General features: G+C 29.3%; 1 protein-coding gene across 1 annotated transcript in view; it reads left to right on the top strand.

Annotated features, from left to right (window-relative positions):
* The window catches only part of Dnah3 (dynein heavy chain 3, axonemal), a 257,006-nt gene that overhangs the window by 130,715 nt on the left and 106,547 nt on the right, over positions 1–19,744 (top strand). Inside the window, exons 23-29 of the mRNA XM_075354669.1 lie at positions 193–419; positions 5,032–5,209; positions 6,106–6,342; positions 8,675–8,914; positions 9,295–9,455; positions 12,238–12,378; positions 16,126–16,288. Of these exons, the coding sequence (XP_075210784.1) occupies positions 193–419; positions 5,032–5,209; positions 6,106–6,342; positions 8,675–8,914; positions 9,295–9,455; positions 12,238–12,378; positions 16,126–16,288 (1,347 nt within the window). The remainder of the gene's footprint in view (positions 1–192; positions 420–5,031; positions 5,210–6,105; positions 6,343–8,674; positions 8,915–9,294; positions 9,456–12,237; positions 12,379–16,125; positions 16,289–19,744) is intronic.

Below are 19,744 nucleotides of genomic sequence, written 5' to 3'. Positions count from 1 at the left end.
TAAGTACCACAGCCAACTGTAGAATATATAATGTAAAATAAGAAATTAATATACTTCTATTTTTTAAACAGTATGTTATAAGAGTATAATTGCTTCATTTCATCATGGAAGAAAATATTGTATCATTATTATTGTAACATTATTCTTCATGATAATTAAAATATTTCATTTTCATTAATTTTTTATGTTTAGATGATGGTTGCAGCAACACTGCAGGTGTATGAACAAGCAAAAACCAAATTTCTTCCAATTCCTGCAAAGTCACATTATACATTCAATTTGAGAGATTTTGCCAGAGTTATGTATGGAATTATGCTAGTTCCATCTAGTAGAATTTCTGAACCGGAGAAAATGATGAAATTGTGGGTTCATGAAATATTTAGAGTGTTTTGTGATAGATTAACTGAGCAAGAAGATCGGTAAATATTATTCAAATATTTAATAAAAAATATTTTTTCATTTTACTGTACACTAGAATTCTAAATTTAAAACTTACATGATTGTACTGAACTGCGACGTATTAGTGTATTTTGTAGAACATTGAACGTTACAGAAGTTTGTAATTAACATTGAGTAGTAAAAGTGCAGTAAGTATTTATTTTTCTAAAAAAGATTTGCTCTACTGTCAGCAACAGAAAACCAACACAAAAACCTTTGATTTTGGTATACTTTATTGATTTGGTAAAAATTCTAATGCATTGAACAATAATGATGTGTTTATAATTAAAGTTTCCTATGAATACTGGGAGTTACTAGAAACCATGTGTAAACTTACAAATTTATATTCACTTAGATGCACAAGCTTGTGTAATTTTCAATTTACTCCAGCAGCGGCATTTAAAATTTCTAGAATGAAAACCTATTTTTAAAGTTTTTAGATGACTCACTTCTTACAAGCGTAACTGAAATGAATGTATGTGTATGAGTATGCAGATTAATTTTGTTTAGAATGATCACTTTACAGTGATATACAGTAATCTATGGTAAAGCTGATCTAGCTAGACCCAAACTTACAATTGTGAGAGAAAGATAAACCCTCTCAGTAGACTTATTAACAAGGATGAAAAATAATTCTTTTAATCTTTGAGTAATTCTCATTTGCTCTTACTCTTAACATTGATGGATCATTTAACAGTTTTTACAAACGAACTGAAATTTTACAAGTTTCATAATTACTGTAAGTAATTTTGTATGTTTACAATTACAAAATTGTTTAAAATGTGTAAATTAATGAATAAAAAATAATATTGAAGAATCCTATCTCTACTAGTTTTAAGTTGTTAAAGATTAAAATCTTCAGGAAATTGCTATAACACTATAACACTTTTTGTCTACATACCAGTAATAATTAAACTTTGATGATAAAATTTACCAACTGGTTTTATGTAGAAGTGGTTGAAGATTATAGTTGTATTTATTTAAGTTCAAAATATTTATTTTTTTAACTTTGAATAAGATGAGGCATTCCCCTGCATTATCTTCCATTATTCTTATTCAAGCCCAGTTTAGGATTCTTACCAATACTTTAGCGGCATGGACTATTAAACTTATTGTTCTGTATTATATATATTTTATGATACTGGTTTTCTTCAGAATTGGTATCATTGGTATCAACTGTTACACAGTTCAACTGTTTCATCCACTCCTTTCTCCTCTAAGCATTTATAAAATTCTATGGGATGTCATCAACTCTAATTGATTTTTATTCTTCATTTCTTTAATTTCTTTCAATACTTTACATTTTAATATCAATAGTCCGTTATCCTCTTCAGTCACCTCCCATTTCTTTTCTTTAGTTAGTTCCTCTGGTATTACTTCTGTCGTGTGAGGTCTGTTCCAAAAATAACTGAACACTTTTAATTTCATGCCAATGGAGATATTTAATGATGTGGTTGGCAGCATTGTGTTCCACATAACCTCCTCTGTAACCACATGTTCTTGGATTGTTGATATCTCGTTTAGTTTTCATGTTATTGTTATTTGAGTGTAATGTGTTTAAGTCTTAGTAGCAGTTTTTGTAATGTGGAATTTTTGGGAGCAGTGATACAACATAAAACCTAAACCTTTGCGTGAAACTGGGGAAAACTTTCACAGAAATGTTTCAATTTTTGAAACAAGCTAACAATCTAATGTGTGGAAATCACCAATTGACTGTCAGAGAACTTGCAGAAAAAGTTAGCATCTCAAATGGATCATGCCTTGACATTTTGACTAAAAATTGAACATCCATCAAGTTGCAGCAAAGTTTGTTCTGTGTTTGATGACCGAACAGCAGAAAGAACATCAAGTGGATGTTTGTCAGCAACTTCTTCAACAAGCCAGTGACAATGAAACATTAATGCAAAGGATCATAATGTGAGACAAACGCTGGGTTTATGGCTAAGACATACAAAGTTCAGTCATCATAATGGATAGGCAAAGGATCTCCATGCCCCAAGCAAGCACGTCAGTCTGGATCCAGTGTCAAAGTGATGCTTTCTGTTTTTTCAATTGAATTATACATTTTGAACTCTTGTGTCAAGGTAAAACAGTGAATTGTGCATACTTTCAAGACGTTTTACAATGGTTACATGAAAAATTCCACCAAAAGAGAGCAGAGTTGTGGCTAGACAACTCATGGTTCTTTCACCACAACAATGTGCCCATGCATTCAGCCTTTTCAATTCGTCAGTTTCGTGCCATAAATCAGATTAGTGTCCTCCCTCAGCCTCCCTACTCATGGGACCTGGCTCCTTGCAATTTTTAATTTTTTTCCAAAATGAAAATCACTGATGAAAGGACACCATTTTGAGACTATTAATGACATTAACAAATTCATCACGGACCTTAAAGGCCATTTCAAATGAAGCTATCCAGGAGTGCTTTGGAAAGTGGAAACACTGCTGGGAAAAGTATGTGAAATGGGGAGGGGGAGTACTTTGAAGGAGACAAGGACCAACAATTTGTAAAATTAATAAAAAGATTAAAAATGCAGAGTTTGGTTATTTTCTCAACAGACCTTGTATTCAGGTCATCCCCACATATTCCTTCCATCTTTCTCATTCTTTTTCTCCTTATGTCGCATTTTACCATCCACATCATCAGTTTTTCACAGTTTACCATTCCCTTAATATTTACCCCATGTAATAGTTGTAACCTTTCTGTTAATCATTTCTTACAACCCTTTCTTCTCTAGATTCTCAATATCATTACATTCTTCCTTCAACCACCTTTCCCCAGTTTTTTGTACATCTCTCCGTAACTGATTGTTTAATTTGTGATACAATGCTCTTTTATTTTTTCCTGTCTTATTCTTATACCACCTTCTTTCTCTTCTTTAACATATTTGTTGTTACCCTTAGTTTTTTAGCTATTTCCCTTATAATAGCCTATTTCTTTCTCTGCTGTACTTATTGTGGTATTTTTGTATTCTCTTCCAGATATCCTTACTGTTCTCATTCTCCTTTTGCTTTCTTTAATTGCCTTAGCTAGTTTTTCTCCCATTGTTTCCTCCTAATTTCTTCAACCTTTTCTAAAGTTCAATTTCTTAACTACCTTCACTTTCTCTATCTTTTTTAAAGCTATTATTAATTCCATCATAAGTAGCACATGATACTGGTATCTGCACTTAGTAAGCAACCAATGGTTTTCTTAACAGCAGTCTGTATCTTTCATCCACTTAGTTCGGTCTACCTTACAGCAAGCATGCTTTGTCCACTGTGAATGTCCAACTATATTTTCTCCTTTAAGATTTTTTTAACTAAGTGTTTGTTATAACTAATTTTTCTCTTGGCAAAATTCTACTATTCTGATCCCCTTCCATTTCTTACCTCTGAACCAGATTTTCTTATCACACTTCCTTCTTCATCTTCTCCAACCACTACATTCTAGACACCCATTAAGTGCCTTACAACAATCCTTTTCTTATTTTATTACATCTTCAATATTCTCATATATTTCTTCAATATCTTCTTCATAATTCAATCTTGGCATATATATTTGCACCATAAGTAAATCTTTTGATGAAGTCCAATCCTTAAATATACTAATTATCATTTATAACATACTTTCTACACCTGTTTTGCTATTTCATTTCTCATAATTACTGCCACTCCATTTTTTCCATTCTTTGTTCCAGAATAGTATATGGTAACTTCTCTACTCTTTATTTCACCCTGTTCTTTCCATCTACTTTACTCAGTCCAAATGTATCCATTTTACTTATCTTCATTACCCTTTAGAAATTCTGAACTTTTTGCTCTGTAATAAAGTCTTGACATTCCAAATTCCTACAAGCAGTCAATTCTTTAACTTCTTTTGTTGCTTCTCCAGAGATCCATATGAGAATCTATTTTATTTTTGGCTTCTGTAAATGCAGAGCATTTTACAGAAGAAGCTGGTATCATAACGTAATGCCAAGAATTATCACTAGGATATTTAATATAGTGGTTTTCCATTCCCCTTCTGCATTCTGATACCGTTCACTTCTTGAAGAAGTTTCTCTGCTTTCAGGGGCAGTTTTCCACTCCTAGAGCAATAAAGTCTCCTGTACCCACCACTGTTCATCTGCTCTCAGAGGAGGCCATTTGCACTTATAATGGGGGGAGACTCCTTACACCATGAGTCCCTTCATTTATTACCCACTTTTATTTACTGATAACTGTTAATATATTATACAATCATTGTCCCCTCTCTATCCAAAAAGGTGAATTACAAAATTTTTTTCTTTACCAAATCTTGGAACTTAAGATATTTCTTAAATTCTTTACTACTTTAAGAGAGGAATAATTCATTGTGTGGTATTAAAAGAATATTAACAGATAGCTCATTTTCATTTAAAATAGTTAAGTTTTAAATTGTTATTAGTATCTTAATGAGTGCAGTCTATTAATCCTTTATGAAAATTTTTTGTCACTATTTGTGATACAAAGATTATATAATTATCCATTATTTTACTGAATTTATTGCTTTAATTGTTTTTCAACTTTTGTAAATGTAACTTTTCTACCAGATTTACGTTTCAATAATCCTTTTTTTAATTTTTTTATCTAGAGAAACATTATTTGAAATTGTAAAAGAAGCATGTTATTTTCATATTCGTTCCAAAATTGATCAGTTTCTTGCTTCATTAGTTCCAGAGGATGAGACAACGTTGAAAGTTGAACATTTAAGAAATCTCTTTTTTGGAAATTATATGTTTCCAGATGCTGATGTAAAAGTGTATGATGAGGTAAATCTCTTTTATTTTTTATTTTTTTGTAGTATTTATAGTTCTACCAGTCGTGTGTGTATAATAAATACCATCAATTTACTATAATTAACCCATCTGGTCTGAGCTTTACCATTTTTTGTAATAGTTTACTACGCCAGTGAATAAACACTGTACACTATATCTCCCCTTTTCATACCTTTCCAAAATTGTTAACCATTTTAGGCTCTGTTGTTAGTAATTGATGATAACGTTGTGCAGGTTTATTTTATTCTGTATTACTGACTTATTGGCCTTATTTAAGGTAAAAGAAAAATATTTAAAAAAAATTTCAATATGTTTTTTAAAACTGAAGTTAATATAAGTAAATATTAATTTATTTTCATATTTGACTGTTCTATAAATATTAAATATAATACATCAATAAAAATTTTTGCCTCAGTACGTTCATTTTCTTAAATTATGAAATTAAAAAAAAATTATAATTAATAAATAAAAGTTTAATTTTAACCTTTAAAATTAAGAACAATTTATAAAGAAATTATTTTAATCCATAATTAAATGAAATGAATTGTACTTCAGCATCAATACTTGTGGTGTATAAAATATTTAATGAACCTCAAAGGCTCAATTAATTTTAGTTCCCTCTCAAAAGTATGCTACATATATCATTTTAAAATGTACTAGAGAATGTCACGTTTGTTCAGAAGTAGTTTTTGCTATTTACCTGCTTAAATGTTATTTTAGTTAATATAGTTTATCTTATATGTATATATAATACCTGGCAGAAGTTAAAAGGATGATAGAAGATGATCTGTATAATTCAACTGGTTGGAAAATTATTTGATTACTGAACTCTACTTAATCTAGTTATTCATTAAAATTATAATTTCATAATATAGAATTTTGTTCTGTAGGTTAAAGATTTTCATCTGTTAACTGAAAGAATGCTGTATTATTTAGATGAATATAATCAATTATCACGCACACCGATGCCATTAGTTATGTTCAAATTTGCTATAGAACATGTGTCACGTGTAAGCCGTGTCTTACAACAGGATAATGGACATGTCCTACTTGTTGGCATTGGTGGAAGTGGAAGGCAGAGTGTTACAAAGTTAGCTGCTTCTATGGGTGAATTTATTCTATATCAGGTAACTATGCAGAATCAAGTAGCTTTTTAAGCTTTCAGATAGTATCATTTAATTTATCCTCATTTTCCTATAACATAAAGCCAAAACTTAAATGATTTCTTTTAAGTTAAAAAAGGTGTAAGAAGTAGTAGTAACCTCTAAAAATTAAAAATATCTATAAAAAAAAGTAAAATATTATATTAACAGTAACATAAAATGTAGTTAGTTACCTTTGATTATACAATTCGTCTTCAGATTGATTTTTTTTTATTCTTAATGCATCAGGGTATCACTTTCCACAAAAAAAGGGTGGTATGTGGGTTTGTTTGTTGTATGTGCTCACATTTTTATTTTAGCTGCTATTGTCACACAGCGGACCACGTGGTGTGCCAGACATCGGTGCAGCGCACAAATGATTCATTCATTTACATGATTTATACTGCTTTATACAAACGATTTATCTAAAATTATATTTGTGTTTTTGGAATAAAAGGAACACATTGGGGTTAGAGCTGTGTTAAAAAATCACAACTCAAGAAACAGCTAAAAATGTTCAGGATTTTGAAGCTTTTCTTTGTAAATGTTTTTATTGTTACTATGCTAAATTCATGAATGTTATTTAATTACAGTTGGCAAAAACATTTAACAAAATCATGGGTAATGAAACAGAAACAATGTAACTTTTCATGGCAGGCCGTAGGCCGCCTTTTTTCTATTATAACTATATTACTACTGTTCTTATTTGTAAATGTATACATTCTGACTGCAAATAAAATGAATGTAGATCCAGAAACATTTTATTAAGGTACGCAAGTATATTTTGTGTTACAGCAAAACATAATTATATTTTATATTACTTGCAATATATTTATGAGTGATGTTAGTTCAAGGACAATATGCTAAAGAGAATATTTATTTATCAAGATTATAAGTATGTAAAAATTTAATTGTTTGCTATTAGATTGATCCAAAAATCATATAACCAAAATATATTAAATAAATAATAAAAAAAAACTATTTAGTGTAACATATTTTGTAGTATTGGAAACAGGTTTTTTTTTAATTGTTAAAGTAGAATTTAATGATAATTGTTGGAATATCCACCCTTTACTTCTAGATAATCTTTCACTGTTTTTATCATACTTGTGGTTGCTCAACTGTTTTAGTTGCATTTTTTCTGACAGTCCTAGTTCTTCAATAACTGGGGGTTTTTTAAAACATTATTTTTCACATTTCCTAGAGAAAAAAAAATCTGATCTGAAATCAGAAAGCTTCGGGACTACATTCTTTTTAAAATTGATGACTATGAAAATACATAGCTGTTTTAAGTGCCATGGAACCACCTTATTATTCTTAACATCACTTATCTTTGTGTTCTGAAAGAGGAATAAATTTAGTTGTTAATGAGTGGTAAACATATTTATTTACAGTATTATTAAAAAATCTGGTCCACTAATTTTCTTTTGGAAAATGGCACCACAAAGACTAATTTTTTCACTAGATAGAAGCAATTCTTGAAACTTGTGTGGTTTTATATAGTTCCAAGTTTAGTTATTCTCTGCTTTAATCGCTTAGTTATTAATCTGCTTTAATTTTAGTGTGAAGTCACTTAGATGCAGTCATGCTTTTTCATTGAAATTACTATTGTCATTATTAATCACACAGTATGCATATGTCAGATGAATATTTGAAATCATTGTCCGTAATTAAACCATTTAGTTTTATCTAGCTTGTTAAGTTCTTGAAAAAAACATTGATTTTATAAGGTCATAATTTTAAGTACCATGTTGCTTTTTACATTTTGTTTCACTAATTATACCTGAGAAGATATGTTACACAATAATTTTTCCAACAGGTTCCAGTAACCAGCTTTTAATGATAGTAATTTCAGCTGTAGCACTGAAGGATGGATAGAGTATGCATTATCATCTTCTATTCTATAACTTTTATTAAAGCAATGAAGTATATGATTTATGCTCAGTTTATTCAACACATGAGTTTCACAAAATATATTCTGAAATAATTCTTGTATCTCAATATAAGAATTCACCAGAAGATAATGTTATGAAATAAAAACTTGTCACTCTATTGACAAACACATTTTATACCCCTACACAAAAAAATTTAAAAACAATCATGGTTGATTTTTTAATTTTAAAAATGCATGAGCTGCTAAGAAAAAAATTGATGTATAGGTATAACAATAATTTTCTTACTCCATAAAATATGTTTTAAAATGTCACACTACATAGTAGTATCTGATAATCTACATAGTATTTAAATTCTTCCATGATTATGAATCCGTGATCCGTAATGTCTTGTTCATAATAAAATATAATTCTCTATTTTTCAGATAGAAATATCAAGGAATTATGGTATGCCTGAATGGAGAGATGATCTAAGAACGCTGTTACGCCGTGCTGGATGTGATGGGAAAAAAATAGTATTTTTATTTAGTGACAGTCAGATACGTGATGAAGGATTTGTTGAAGATATAAATCTGATCCTAAACACTGGTGATGTACCTAATCTTTTTCCTTCGGATGAAAAAGCAGATATCCTTGATAAAATGATGACAGCAGCTCGAGATTCTGTAAGATATAATAAATATTTTTGAGTTGTTTTGATAAATTACTTTAATGGTTTGCTATAAAGTAACTTACCAGTTGCAGAATTTATTTTGGATATGTTGCCATAAAGGTAATATGAATTGCAGTTCACTTGTGAATACTGTTTAGTATTGTTGAACTCATCTTTTATTATTCTAGAAAAATAATTAAATTACTAATTCATGAGCGTATACAGTGAATTCAGAGATTTAAATTATTTTAACAGAATAAATGATATAAAACCCATTCTCATAATTTTTTATGTTGTACAAAGAGATTTTCAAGGTAATTTTTGCAATTTATCATGAAGTTCTTTATTTGTTCTTGGCACTCAGGTTTTGATTTTGTCATTTTTATTTTTCAGAATCGGAAACTGGATACTACACCACTGGCATTATTTAACTTTTTCTTGGAACGAGTAAGATTGAATTTACATGTTGTACTTGCTATGTCGCCTATTGGTGGTGCATTTCGTAATCGAATTCGTATGTTTCCTTCATTAATCAACTGTTGTACTATAGATTGGTAAATATAACTTCATTTCCTTTTTATATTTTCGTATAACGTACAAACTTAACACAATATTAAAATTCAAATGGTGTTTTGTAAACAAGAACTGATCTACATTATGATGGTAAGGTGGCATGTTTTAATGTAGCTGGAAGAATCCAGCTACACCCATTAATGAACATTCAATGTTCATTATTTGAATAAAATAGATAACTCTCTAATATCAAGCCATATCTGGATGGGTTCAACTATAAATTAATGAAACTTTTTATTTTAATTGTATGCACTTGTTTTAAATAAATTTTATAACCCAAATATATAAGGAACGATCAAGCAAGGAAATACTGATTCATCAACACCCAGCAAAAACTACTGAAGATAAATTAATGAAAATTTGTATACGTGTTCTTATAAGTGCACGCTAAGAAAGGATTTTTTTAATTCTCGGTTTAAAGAGTTAAAATTGAGTAACATGAATTTTAATTTCTCATTAGCAAATGAAGATATCAGCTTGATTTTTGGTGTTTGTAATCTTCATGTGAATATCTAAAAATTAATTTCTAGATTTTGTGAAATTCAGGTTTAAGGGTTAAAATTAATTTTTAATTTTTTTTGAAACCCACTTATTTTTTAAAATTTTTTGGCATCAAATGAAAATAACAACTTGGTTTTTATTGAGTGTAATTTTCATGTAAATATCTAAAAACCAATTTCAAGATTTTTCAAAATTCGACTTTCAAAGGGGTGAATGAAATAAATAAAAAATTGATCAATGACTGCAAATTTTCCCCGTTTCCAACTGTACTAAACATGATACTCACTAGATTGGGGCTTGCAAATACTCTTCAGATAATTATCGAAAAACAATTTTCAGATTATTTTTTTAAAGTTTGATCTTTTAAGGGATGTGATGGTGAACAGCACGGCAGCTCAACCCAGCCACTATGTGTGTGACACAAATGGCTGCACCTGCCTCCAGTTACTTGACTAAAAATCATAAAATAAAAGTAAAAATTTTTACCCATATGAAGTGCGGGTAACCAGTTATAACTAATATTTTTAAGATGAAGGACAACTGTTTTGTAACCCACATTCTTAGGTCACTCAAAAAGTTTCAGTTCCTATACTGTCAAACTGATGTTCTAAAGAAATTTAATTCACTGATAATTTTTATAAATTGAACAAGCTTTAATTTTTATTATCATTATTCTCAGAAGCATGAGTTTAATAAACACAACGGGATCCAAGGGGCTTAGACTTCTCGCTGGGCAGGAAGCATGAGTGAAGTGAGCCATGACCAGCTAAATGTACCCTGACTGCGACAGGAAACACTAGTAATCATATAGCACAGGCAAAGCCGCGACTGGGATACTAGTTTAGAGATATGACAATTGATTCTGTAGTATATTGTGACGATAATATACGAATAAATGCCTGGATGATGTAATCTGTGTTAAAAACGTTAATCACAGTTAAGATTTTATCATAAACAAGTTTTTGTCATAAGCTTTAAATAAATGGAGATTTTCATTTGTATAAAAAAGAAAGACTTTATTTAGTTGTAATGGAATTATAATTTTTAAACTTGATTTTTTTGTGAAACCTACCCAACTTCTTTTATTTATTTATTTTTTTTTTATAAAAGCTTAACAGAAATATCTTTATGTGAGAAAGATTTTCTTCAGCATTTTTATTTAATAATATGGTTTTAATACAAAGTAGTATATAGTTATTTGATTTCTAGAGTTACTTATTCAATAAATAGGAAACAATTATTGTAATAAAAACTTTATGTTGTACAATTGAAACCAAAGAGAAAATGGATTTATGTACAACTGTTACAATAAATGTAAAAAATAAATTTGATTATGGTAGAATATCATCATTGTATACAATATTTTTAATCTTTATATTGTTCAGATTCATTTATTTAGTTAAACATTTATCAGATGCTGCTACATTCTATTATTAAGTGTTTTACACTAAATATTTATTGTTCTCTTTACATTGATGATTTTAATATCCAATTATTTTTTTGTGTTGTGTTCTTTGAAAATTAAAAGAAATTAAAATTTATCAGAAAATAATAATGCACCTGTCTTCATGTGGGTCTCCTTAAAGAGGGAGGGAGACCTCTTGCATCCTCATCAGATTTTCTTAAAGGAACTCATCCAAAATTTACCACAGTGTGACCTATTTCAGCAAGTTTTGAAAAAATCATATATGCCACAAAATTAAAAAAATAAATCAAAATCTTTAAATAAATTAATAAACCTGAAGATTTATTTTCTTTTTGATGATGATTATTTTTATCTGACTATTTTATATGAATCATTTTCTGATATTGTATAATGGGTTTGTAATCAATATATAATATGTGTTACCTTTTGTAAATAATATGGTTGCTCATTTATTGTAGTTTTGAGTAAGACTAAACTATTTTGATTTATCCCAATCACAGGTAGACTTTTAGTGAGTTAATTATTTTGTTTTGTTATATTCTTTTTCTTCCTTTTAACCAGTGGGACAGCTGCTTCTATTGTGAGACTTAGTAGATTCTGTCTGATTCTGCCTGCAGATTCTTCACAGATTAACATATCTGTTCTTGGATTTTCAAAAAACTGAACTAATGACTAAGATACCACAGTATTTAATGGATAAAACTGGAACTTGTGCTTATAATATCCAATGTAATATTACTTATGTTGTTTTTTTCTAATTATGGGATAAGATTCTAATAGCTATTTTTTTTCTTTTTTAATGCATAATAAATATAAATTATAATTCATTGGTACAGGTTTACTGCATGGCCTGATGATGCTCTTGAAAAAGTTGCTCAGAACTTTCTGAAACAAATGGATATTGATGAACAAATATGTGAAAAATGCGTTATAATGTGCAAAGAATTCCATACCACAGTCCAAGAAGTTTCTGTAAGGTATTATAATTATGCATTTGATTTATCTTTTATTTATTGCCTAGAAAATGTTTGTGTTTATATATTTACTGATCTTTATCAAGAACTGTTTTATTTATTTATACAGTAACCACAGATTTTACTGACGGATGATAGATGAATTTTGTAGCTTGTGAAAATTGCCTTGCCTGACTTTGATTCTAACCCAAGACCTCCAGAAAAAAAGGCCTAGATCACTACCACTCTGCCACAGAGATGTTTTGTGATATACATGAATTTCAAACTGTTAAATTACAACTAATCTTTTTCCATTGTTAAATTATCTGGAATGGACTGTACTCATGAGTGAGTGTTTGTGTATGTATTATTATAAAAATAAATGGTTTAGTAAAAATGTATAAGTTATTAAACATATGACACACAGACCATGACACATACTTATTACCGTTTGTCAGGTTACAGGAATCGCTCTTAAACATTTATGAAAATGTTTAACAAATTTGATAACTCAGATTGAAGGTTTGAATTCCAAACAATTGACTAAACTGATAATCCCTCACATTTTACCTCACTTCAGGATATTTCCTGATATGAATATTAACTAGTATTTCTTGTTCAAGTCTGAACTATCTTGATTTCCGTAAGTTGAGATGCCAAATTCTGAAGAGAAGGCTCAACATTTATATGATGAAAATGATCAGCAGATTACCATACATTTCTTCAGGAACACTCATAAATGCATAGTTGAAGAGGACTAGTCTTGAATTTTGTGATATAATTTTCATTATATATGATAACGTCCTTTCCTTATGTTGGAAGCTGGCTATCATTGATCAAACATATACAGTTCCAAACTTATACTGTATCAAACATATACAGTATCTTGAATAAACAATTTTTATAATGAACCAGGATTATTAAAAAACCCATAACCAAAATTTAAAATTCCAATATCTAAAAATAATATTAAATAATTAAGAATGAATTTTTATATTTACGTCTTCTTTCAATATCGTTAGTGTGTTGTAACCTTGTTGTTTGTCTAGAAATAAAAATAAATAATTGAAATAGATAGAATTTTGTTGTAAAAATGAACTATGAGGGTTATTTTTTTTTTCAAGGTTCGATCGGTCATGAAATTAAAACCACAGTGAAAATAAAAAATTTTTATTTGTAACAAGTACTTACATAGTTACACTATTTATCTACATAGTCGCCACTCTGATTTAGACATTTATCATAGCGTGGTACCAACTTTCCAATACCCTTATCATAGAACAGAGCCGCCTGTGTTTCTACGCTGGTCTGCAGCTTGATGTTTGTGCCAAAATGTTGTCCTCCTAGCCAGGGTTTCATGTGAGCAAAGAGGTGAAAATTGGATGGAGCCAAGTCAGGGCTGTATGGTGGGTGATCAAACACTTCCCAACGAAAACACTGCAGGAGCTTCTTTGTTACAGCTGCAGTGTGCGGCCGAGCATGGAGAAAGACAATGCCTGATGACAACATTCCTCTCCGCTTATTCTGAATTGCCCTTTGTAGACGTTGAAGAGTTATGCAGTATGAGGCTGCAGTGATGGTCGTGCCATGTTCCATGAATTCCACCAAGAGCTGCAGACCAGCGTAGAAACATGGCTGAAAACACAGGTGGCTCCGTTTTATGACGAGAGTATTGGAAAGTTGGTACCACGCTACGACAAATGTCTAAATCGGAATGGTGACTATGTAGGGAAATAGCGTAACTATTTAAGTACTTGTTATAAATAAAAATTTTTTTATTTTCACTCTGGTTTTAATTTTGTGATCGATCGGACCTTGAAAAAATATAGCCCTCGTATATATAGATGCACATATAATTGTACGATGTCTTCAGTTAATTGGCCTTTTATTCTGTTAAAAAGAAAACTTGCAGTTTGTAAAAAGAAAACTTTACTAATTAACTACATTTAAATAATAAATTTTAAGTTACAAAGTTTAACTAAATAAAAATATTAAAGATAGTTACCTGTTACAGTTTTGCCCTCTCTATATGGTTACTTACGTTTCCTGTAGCAGTCAGTCTTTTTAATTTATGTTTATTTGTCAAGTAACCATAGACAGGTGCAGCTAGTCACACATACAGTAATGGTGGCAGTGGCTGTGGTGGTTGAGCTACAGCGCCATATACCTCCCTTAAAAAACCCCTTACATTTACACTCCCTTAAAAAAAAAAAACAGAATTAAAAAAGCTCGAAAATGGTATTTATCTGAAGAGTATTTGCAAGCCCAAATCTACTGAATATCTCATTTACTATAGTTAGGGTTGGAAAAATTTAGTCATTCTTCAAAAATTTCAAGGTTGAATTTCAAAAATTTAGAAATTGGTTTATTGACATGAAGATAACTAACCAAAAATCAGGTTGATTTCTTCGTTTGTTACTGAGAAATTAAAAAAATAACAGGGTTTCAAAAAAATTCAAAAATCAATTTTAACCCTTGAAACTCAAAAAATCTAGAAATTGATTTTTAGATTTTCATAATCAATCTGTTCAAACTCAGCTCACACAGTGATAGACACTCACAGTTCACAATCCTTTAAAGTTGTGATTCAACTGGCAAATCTTCATTATGACATATATATATATATATATTTTACAGATTTTTCGAGATGAAATATATCCAAAAATCTTTTCAGTAAAGCCATGAAACATGGGTAAAAATTTAGTTGCAAAGATCAGGTAGTTTTTTTGTTTATCCTGAACAAACAAAAACCCTTTCCTCTTTATGTAATTGTATAGATATAGATTGATTACTTTATTTAATATAAATTTAATTTTATTATTATGCAGTATTATTCATTCGATTGTTTCAAATCATTTAGTTCAAGCCCTGTTCACAGTTCATTAATTCAATTCATTAAAGTTTTTATTTCAACCAGCAAACCTTCATTACTACATATATATATATTTTTTTTTTGAGATGAAATTATCCAAATACCTTCTCAGTTATGCAAAGAAATATGGGTAAAAATTTAGTGGTTATATTGGGTAGTTTATTCATTTATCCCAAACAAAAAAACCCTATTTCTCTTTATATAATAGTAGATTACTTTAATTAATGTAAATTTAATTCTATTATTATGTAATATTATTCATTCAACTGTTTTCAATCATTCAGTATTCAGTTCAAACCCTGTTCACAATTCATTAAAGTTATTGCTTCAACCGGCAAACCTTCACTATTACATTATATATATATATATATATATATATATATATATATATATATATATATATATATATATATTTTGACATGAAATATATCTAAAAACTTCTCAGTTATGCCAATAAACATGGGTAAAAATTTAGTAGCAATAGACTGGATAGTTTTTTGTTAATCCCGAACAAACAAACCCTCTTCCTCTTTATACAATAGTATAAATAACCTAACATAACTTAGCTAAATATAACTCACTACATTAAATTATCAAACCATCATATTGACAACTACAGTAGCAGGTTATAAAATATACCATATATATTTTTTAACCTTTCTAGGGTTAAATTAAATATGAAATATTTAAAAGTTTTAAATAATAAGGCTAATATTTGCCTTAAAAAATGTTAAGTGGAATTCTTTATACCAGTAAATAAAATATTTTGTAGAACTCAATTTGTTAACATTCTTGGTACATTTTTTTATTAATTATTTTGAGTAATTCATTGATAATTATATGTGTGTATTGTTTAGAAACCAAAAACTAATTTGAACTGTCTCATTCATTCACTAAAGGTACTATACAACACTGAAGAGACATAATTATGTAACTCCTACTTCTTATTTAGAACTAATTATGACATTTAAATCATTACATCAAATGAAAGTGGATCAGATAACAAATTTACAATTAAGATATGAAGTTGGATTACAAAAGTTAGATTTTGCAGCTAGCCAGGTATGTTTGTTATTTTATATTTTTTAGAAACCAGTAGATGCTACAAGATAGAAATACTTTTAATAAAAGTATACCCACATATGAACTATTCGTATACATAAATAAGTGAAATTTTATAGAATTTTTTATTTTAGATTATCCCAATTTTTTAAGCTAGTGTTGTTTTTTCTTTTACAGTTTCTTATTTCAGGAGTTTTACTAAAAATTCTTTTAAAAAGTGGTAAAAATTTAACCTTGATAAATAAAATAATTACAATACAGTTGGTAGGACTTTCCTGTTACATGAAAAAAATGTTGTGATATCTAGAAAATAACCATTTTTGAAAGTTTTTAATCTTGAACTTTAGTTTTTAAAACACTGTAACAGTTTATTTAAAGGTAAAAGCTACACATAAAAAAATTTCCTCTGTCTGAGTTTGCATTTACACAGTGTTTTCAGAGACTGCTGCGCTGGTAGACCTGAGTTGTGTTGGATGTGGCACTAGTATTGAATCAGGGCTTAAATATTCATATCTATGGTGTTTTATGTTCAAATAAATCATATATGTGTATATTGAATATATAATGTTAAGATATATGATTGTAAGTGCTATAATAGGAAGTATAGTACATACATAGTATCTTTTTCATAGTACGTGAAGTTGATATAATTTTTAGTAGGTCTTAAAAATATTCATATTCTTTTCTCTGGAAGTGTAGTTATATAATTCGTTACTGTATGATTATGCCAGTTCCTTACTTAGTAAGTTTACAGAAAAAGGAATTACTTTGTTGTTCGGGGTACTCAAGTGGTTTTATCAGCAGAGCACAGCTTATTATAGTCACGTATGTTCATATTCACCTTAACCTATTCCCATCCAGTTACCCTAAAATCAGATATATAAATTACTTATTAAGAGTACTCTTTTATTAGAGATGATGTTAGTAGATATTATATGGATTATTTTATGCCATTAAGAGGAGGCAGAATGGTTCATAGTTCGTCTGGGTATTTTGATACACCACATAATTCTGGGGATAGAGGTTTTTTTCAGGAGATCCTGAATCTGTCACTGAGTAGCTGTTTATTAACTGTAGAAAAAATAATATATTCTGGCGTATATTTAAGGTGGTCAGGACAAAAATAATTAATTAGAATTTGATCCTGTTATTATGGGATGGATAACCAGTTACTCCCGCAAGAAAGTATTGAAGTACTCTTCATTGAAGCACTTCCATGCTCTTTTCATACTGTTGAATGGATTTTGTCTTATTTTTTGGTACCTCTGTTTATAAACACAATCTTTCTTATAGCCTCCGTTTTTCCTTACCTATAATCCATTTCTAACTGGTGTTGTTGAATTTTAGCTTAATATACTAGAACCAGTTAGAAAAACTGTTTTTGTTAATATGTTATGGCTACATTACTTGATTGTACCCATTCTTCAAGTTGTCTGTATAATGTGAGGTTATTGCTCTTTTGTTATTTAGTAATTTTCATGTTATAAATAGTGTTCTGTGAAACTTTGTTTAAGTTTTTATTACAAAGTCATATTTTTTGTTAGATGTATTGAATATATAGTAATGGACATACTCCAAGAGAACATTGAAAGATTCTTTCTCTTTCGGAGCATACCAGAATGACACAACAAATAACTTCTGAGTGTTAGACACCACACTCAGCAGTGAGTGCTGTTTTAAAACAATTTAACGAAACTAGTTCCTTTTCAACTTAAAGAAGAAGTAAATGTGACCATAAAAGAAAAACTACTCTAACACAGGATCAATATTATTGAGTAAAAGTAAACTTGATCAAAATTATCTGCTCTGTACTTAAATCGAGAATTAGCTGCCATTGGAACAGATTTACTTCTGACAACTCTTAGATGCCAACTTCTTGTAGCTGGATAAAAAGTTAATTGGCAAGCTAAAAAACAGGATTTAACACCAACAATGAGGAAAAACAGGCTCTTGTCAGCCAAAACACTTGGTAACTGGACCAAAGAAGAGTGGAAAAATGTTATGTTTTCTAACAAATAATATTTTTATGTTCAGAGAGCAAAGGGCCATACATTAGAAAAGCATTAGATGAAAATACATCACCAGCTCACATCCAGCAATCAATTAAACAGCCTCAGAAAAAAATGTTTTGGGTTTTTTCACATTTGAAGGTCCTTGTTTATTACTTCCAGTAAATGGTATGTTGAAAAATGATGGATACATCAAAATTCTAAAGGAAAGGGATGTGATATAACTTTAAAACAAATTCCCGCAAGGCAATGGAGTGTTCCAACAAGATCAATGCCATATTACCAAAAAAAGTGGAAACTAAGAATGAAATATTAAAGTACTCTCATGGCCAGAAAAATCCCCTGGCTCAAACCTAATTGAAAATTTTTGGGCAATAGTAAAAAAAAACAACTCTTAGAAATGAATTATACCACAAAAATTGACCTCATTAAAACAATAATATTGGTATGGTTTCAAGATGAAGAAATCAGAAAAATGTGTAGAACACTTTTTAAATTGATCTAATTCTTGTACGTGAAGTGATTAAGAATAAGGAGGAGAAATTACTCCTTAGATATTCGGAAATTGTTCAGGTATGATTTTTTTCTAAATAAAACTACTTTTTATTAAATAAAATCTGTGTTCAAATTACTCTGCGATGCTACTGTATTTGTTTTTTGTTGTATATTTGCAATGGGATAAAACACAGCAGCAGTAATACATGTCTTTACAGACTTAACATTAATGTTCATTTTAATAGCTTCCTTAATAACTCATCAAAATTGCACAAAATTCTATTTTTAATTCCTTTTTTACTTTGTTAAACAGCATGATAAAACATGGTAACATGTTAAAATTATTAAATACTGTATTACTCACTTTCAGATCAATGAAACTTTCTCTTTCAAAGACCTTTCAGAGATAATTGTCAGCACCTTTTTCATTGAAGTATATTGTTTTAAAAATGTTCAGGCTCTTTCTGTTTCTGTTTAGCCTCCAGAACTACTGTAAGGTATTATTAGAGGATGAATGAGAATGATATAAATAATATGAATGTAAATGAAGTGTCGCCTTGTACAGTCTCTGGTCAACCAACCACCAAAGAATACCAGTATCCATAATCTTGTCATCAAACCCATGTAAAAGTAACTGTCTTTTCTAGGATTTAAACCTTAGAACTCTTTAACTTCAAAAGCAGCTGATTTGTGATGAGTTTACCACCAGACCAACCTGGTGGGTTTTAAAAATGGTCAATAATACCTCTGAGTATGTACTCAATCAAATGATGTATATATTTTTTGTGTTATTTTTAAAACCAAGACATATTTAAAATATTCATCACAAATGCAGATTTTACATATAGCATATAAAAATAGATATTAGAATCAGTTGTTGCATAGTATGAGATCGAAAAACATATTAAATTTAATGAAAAAACATTAAATGAAGAAATACAACAAACAAAGA

This window comes from Lycorma delicatula, chromosome 1 (assembly GCF_047948215.1).
Source record: "Lycorma delicatula isolate Av1 chromosome 1, ASM4794821v1, whole genome shotgun sequence".
Classification (NCBI taxonomy): domain Eukaryota; kingdom Metazoa; phylum Arthropoda; class Insecta; order Hemiptera; family Fulgoridae; genus Lycorma; species Lycorma delicatula.
This window is presented reverse-complemented; position numbering and strand designations above follow the sequence as displayed.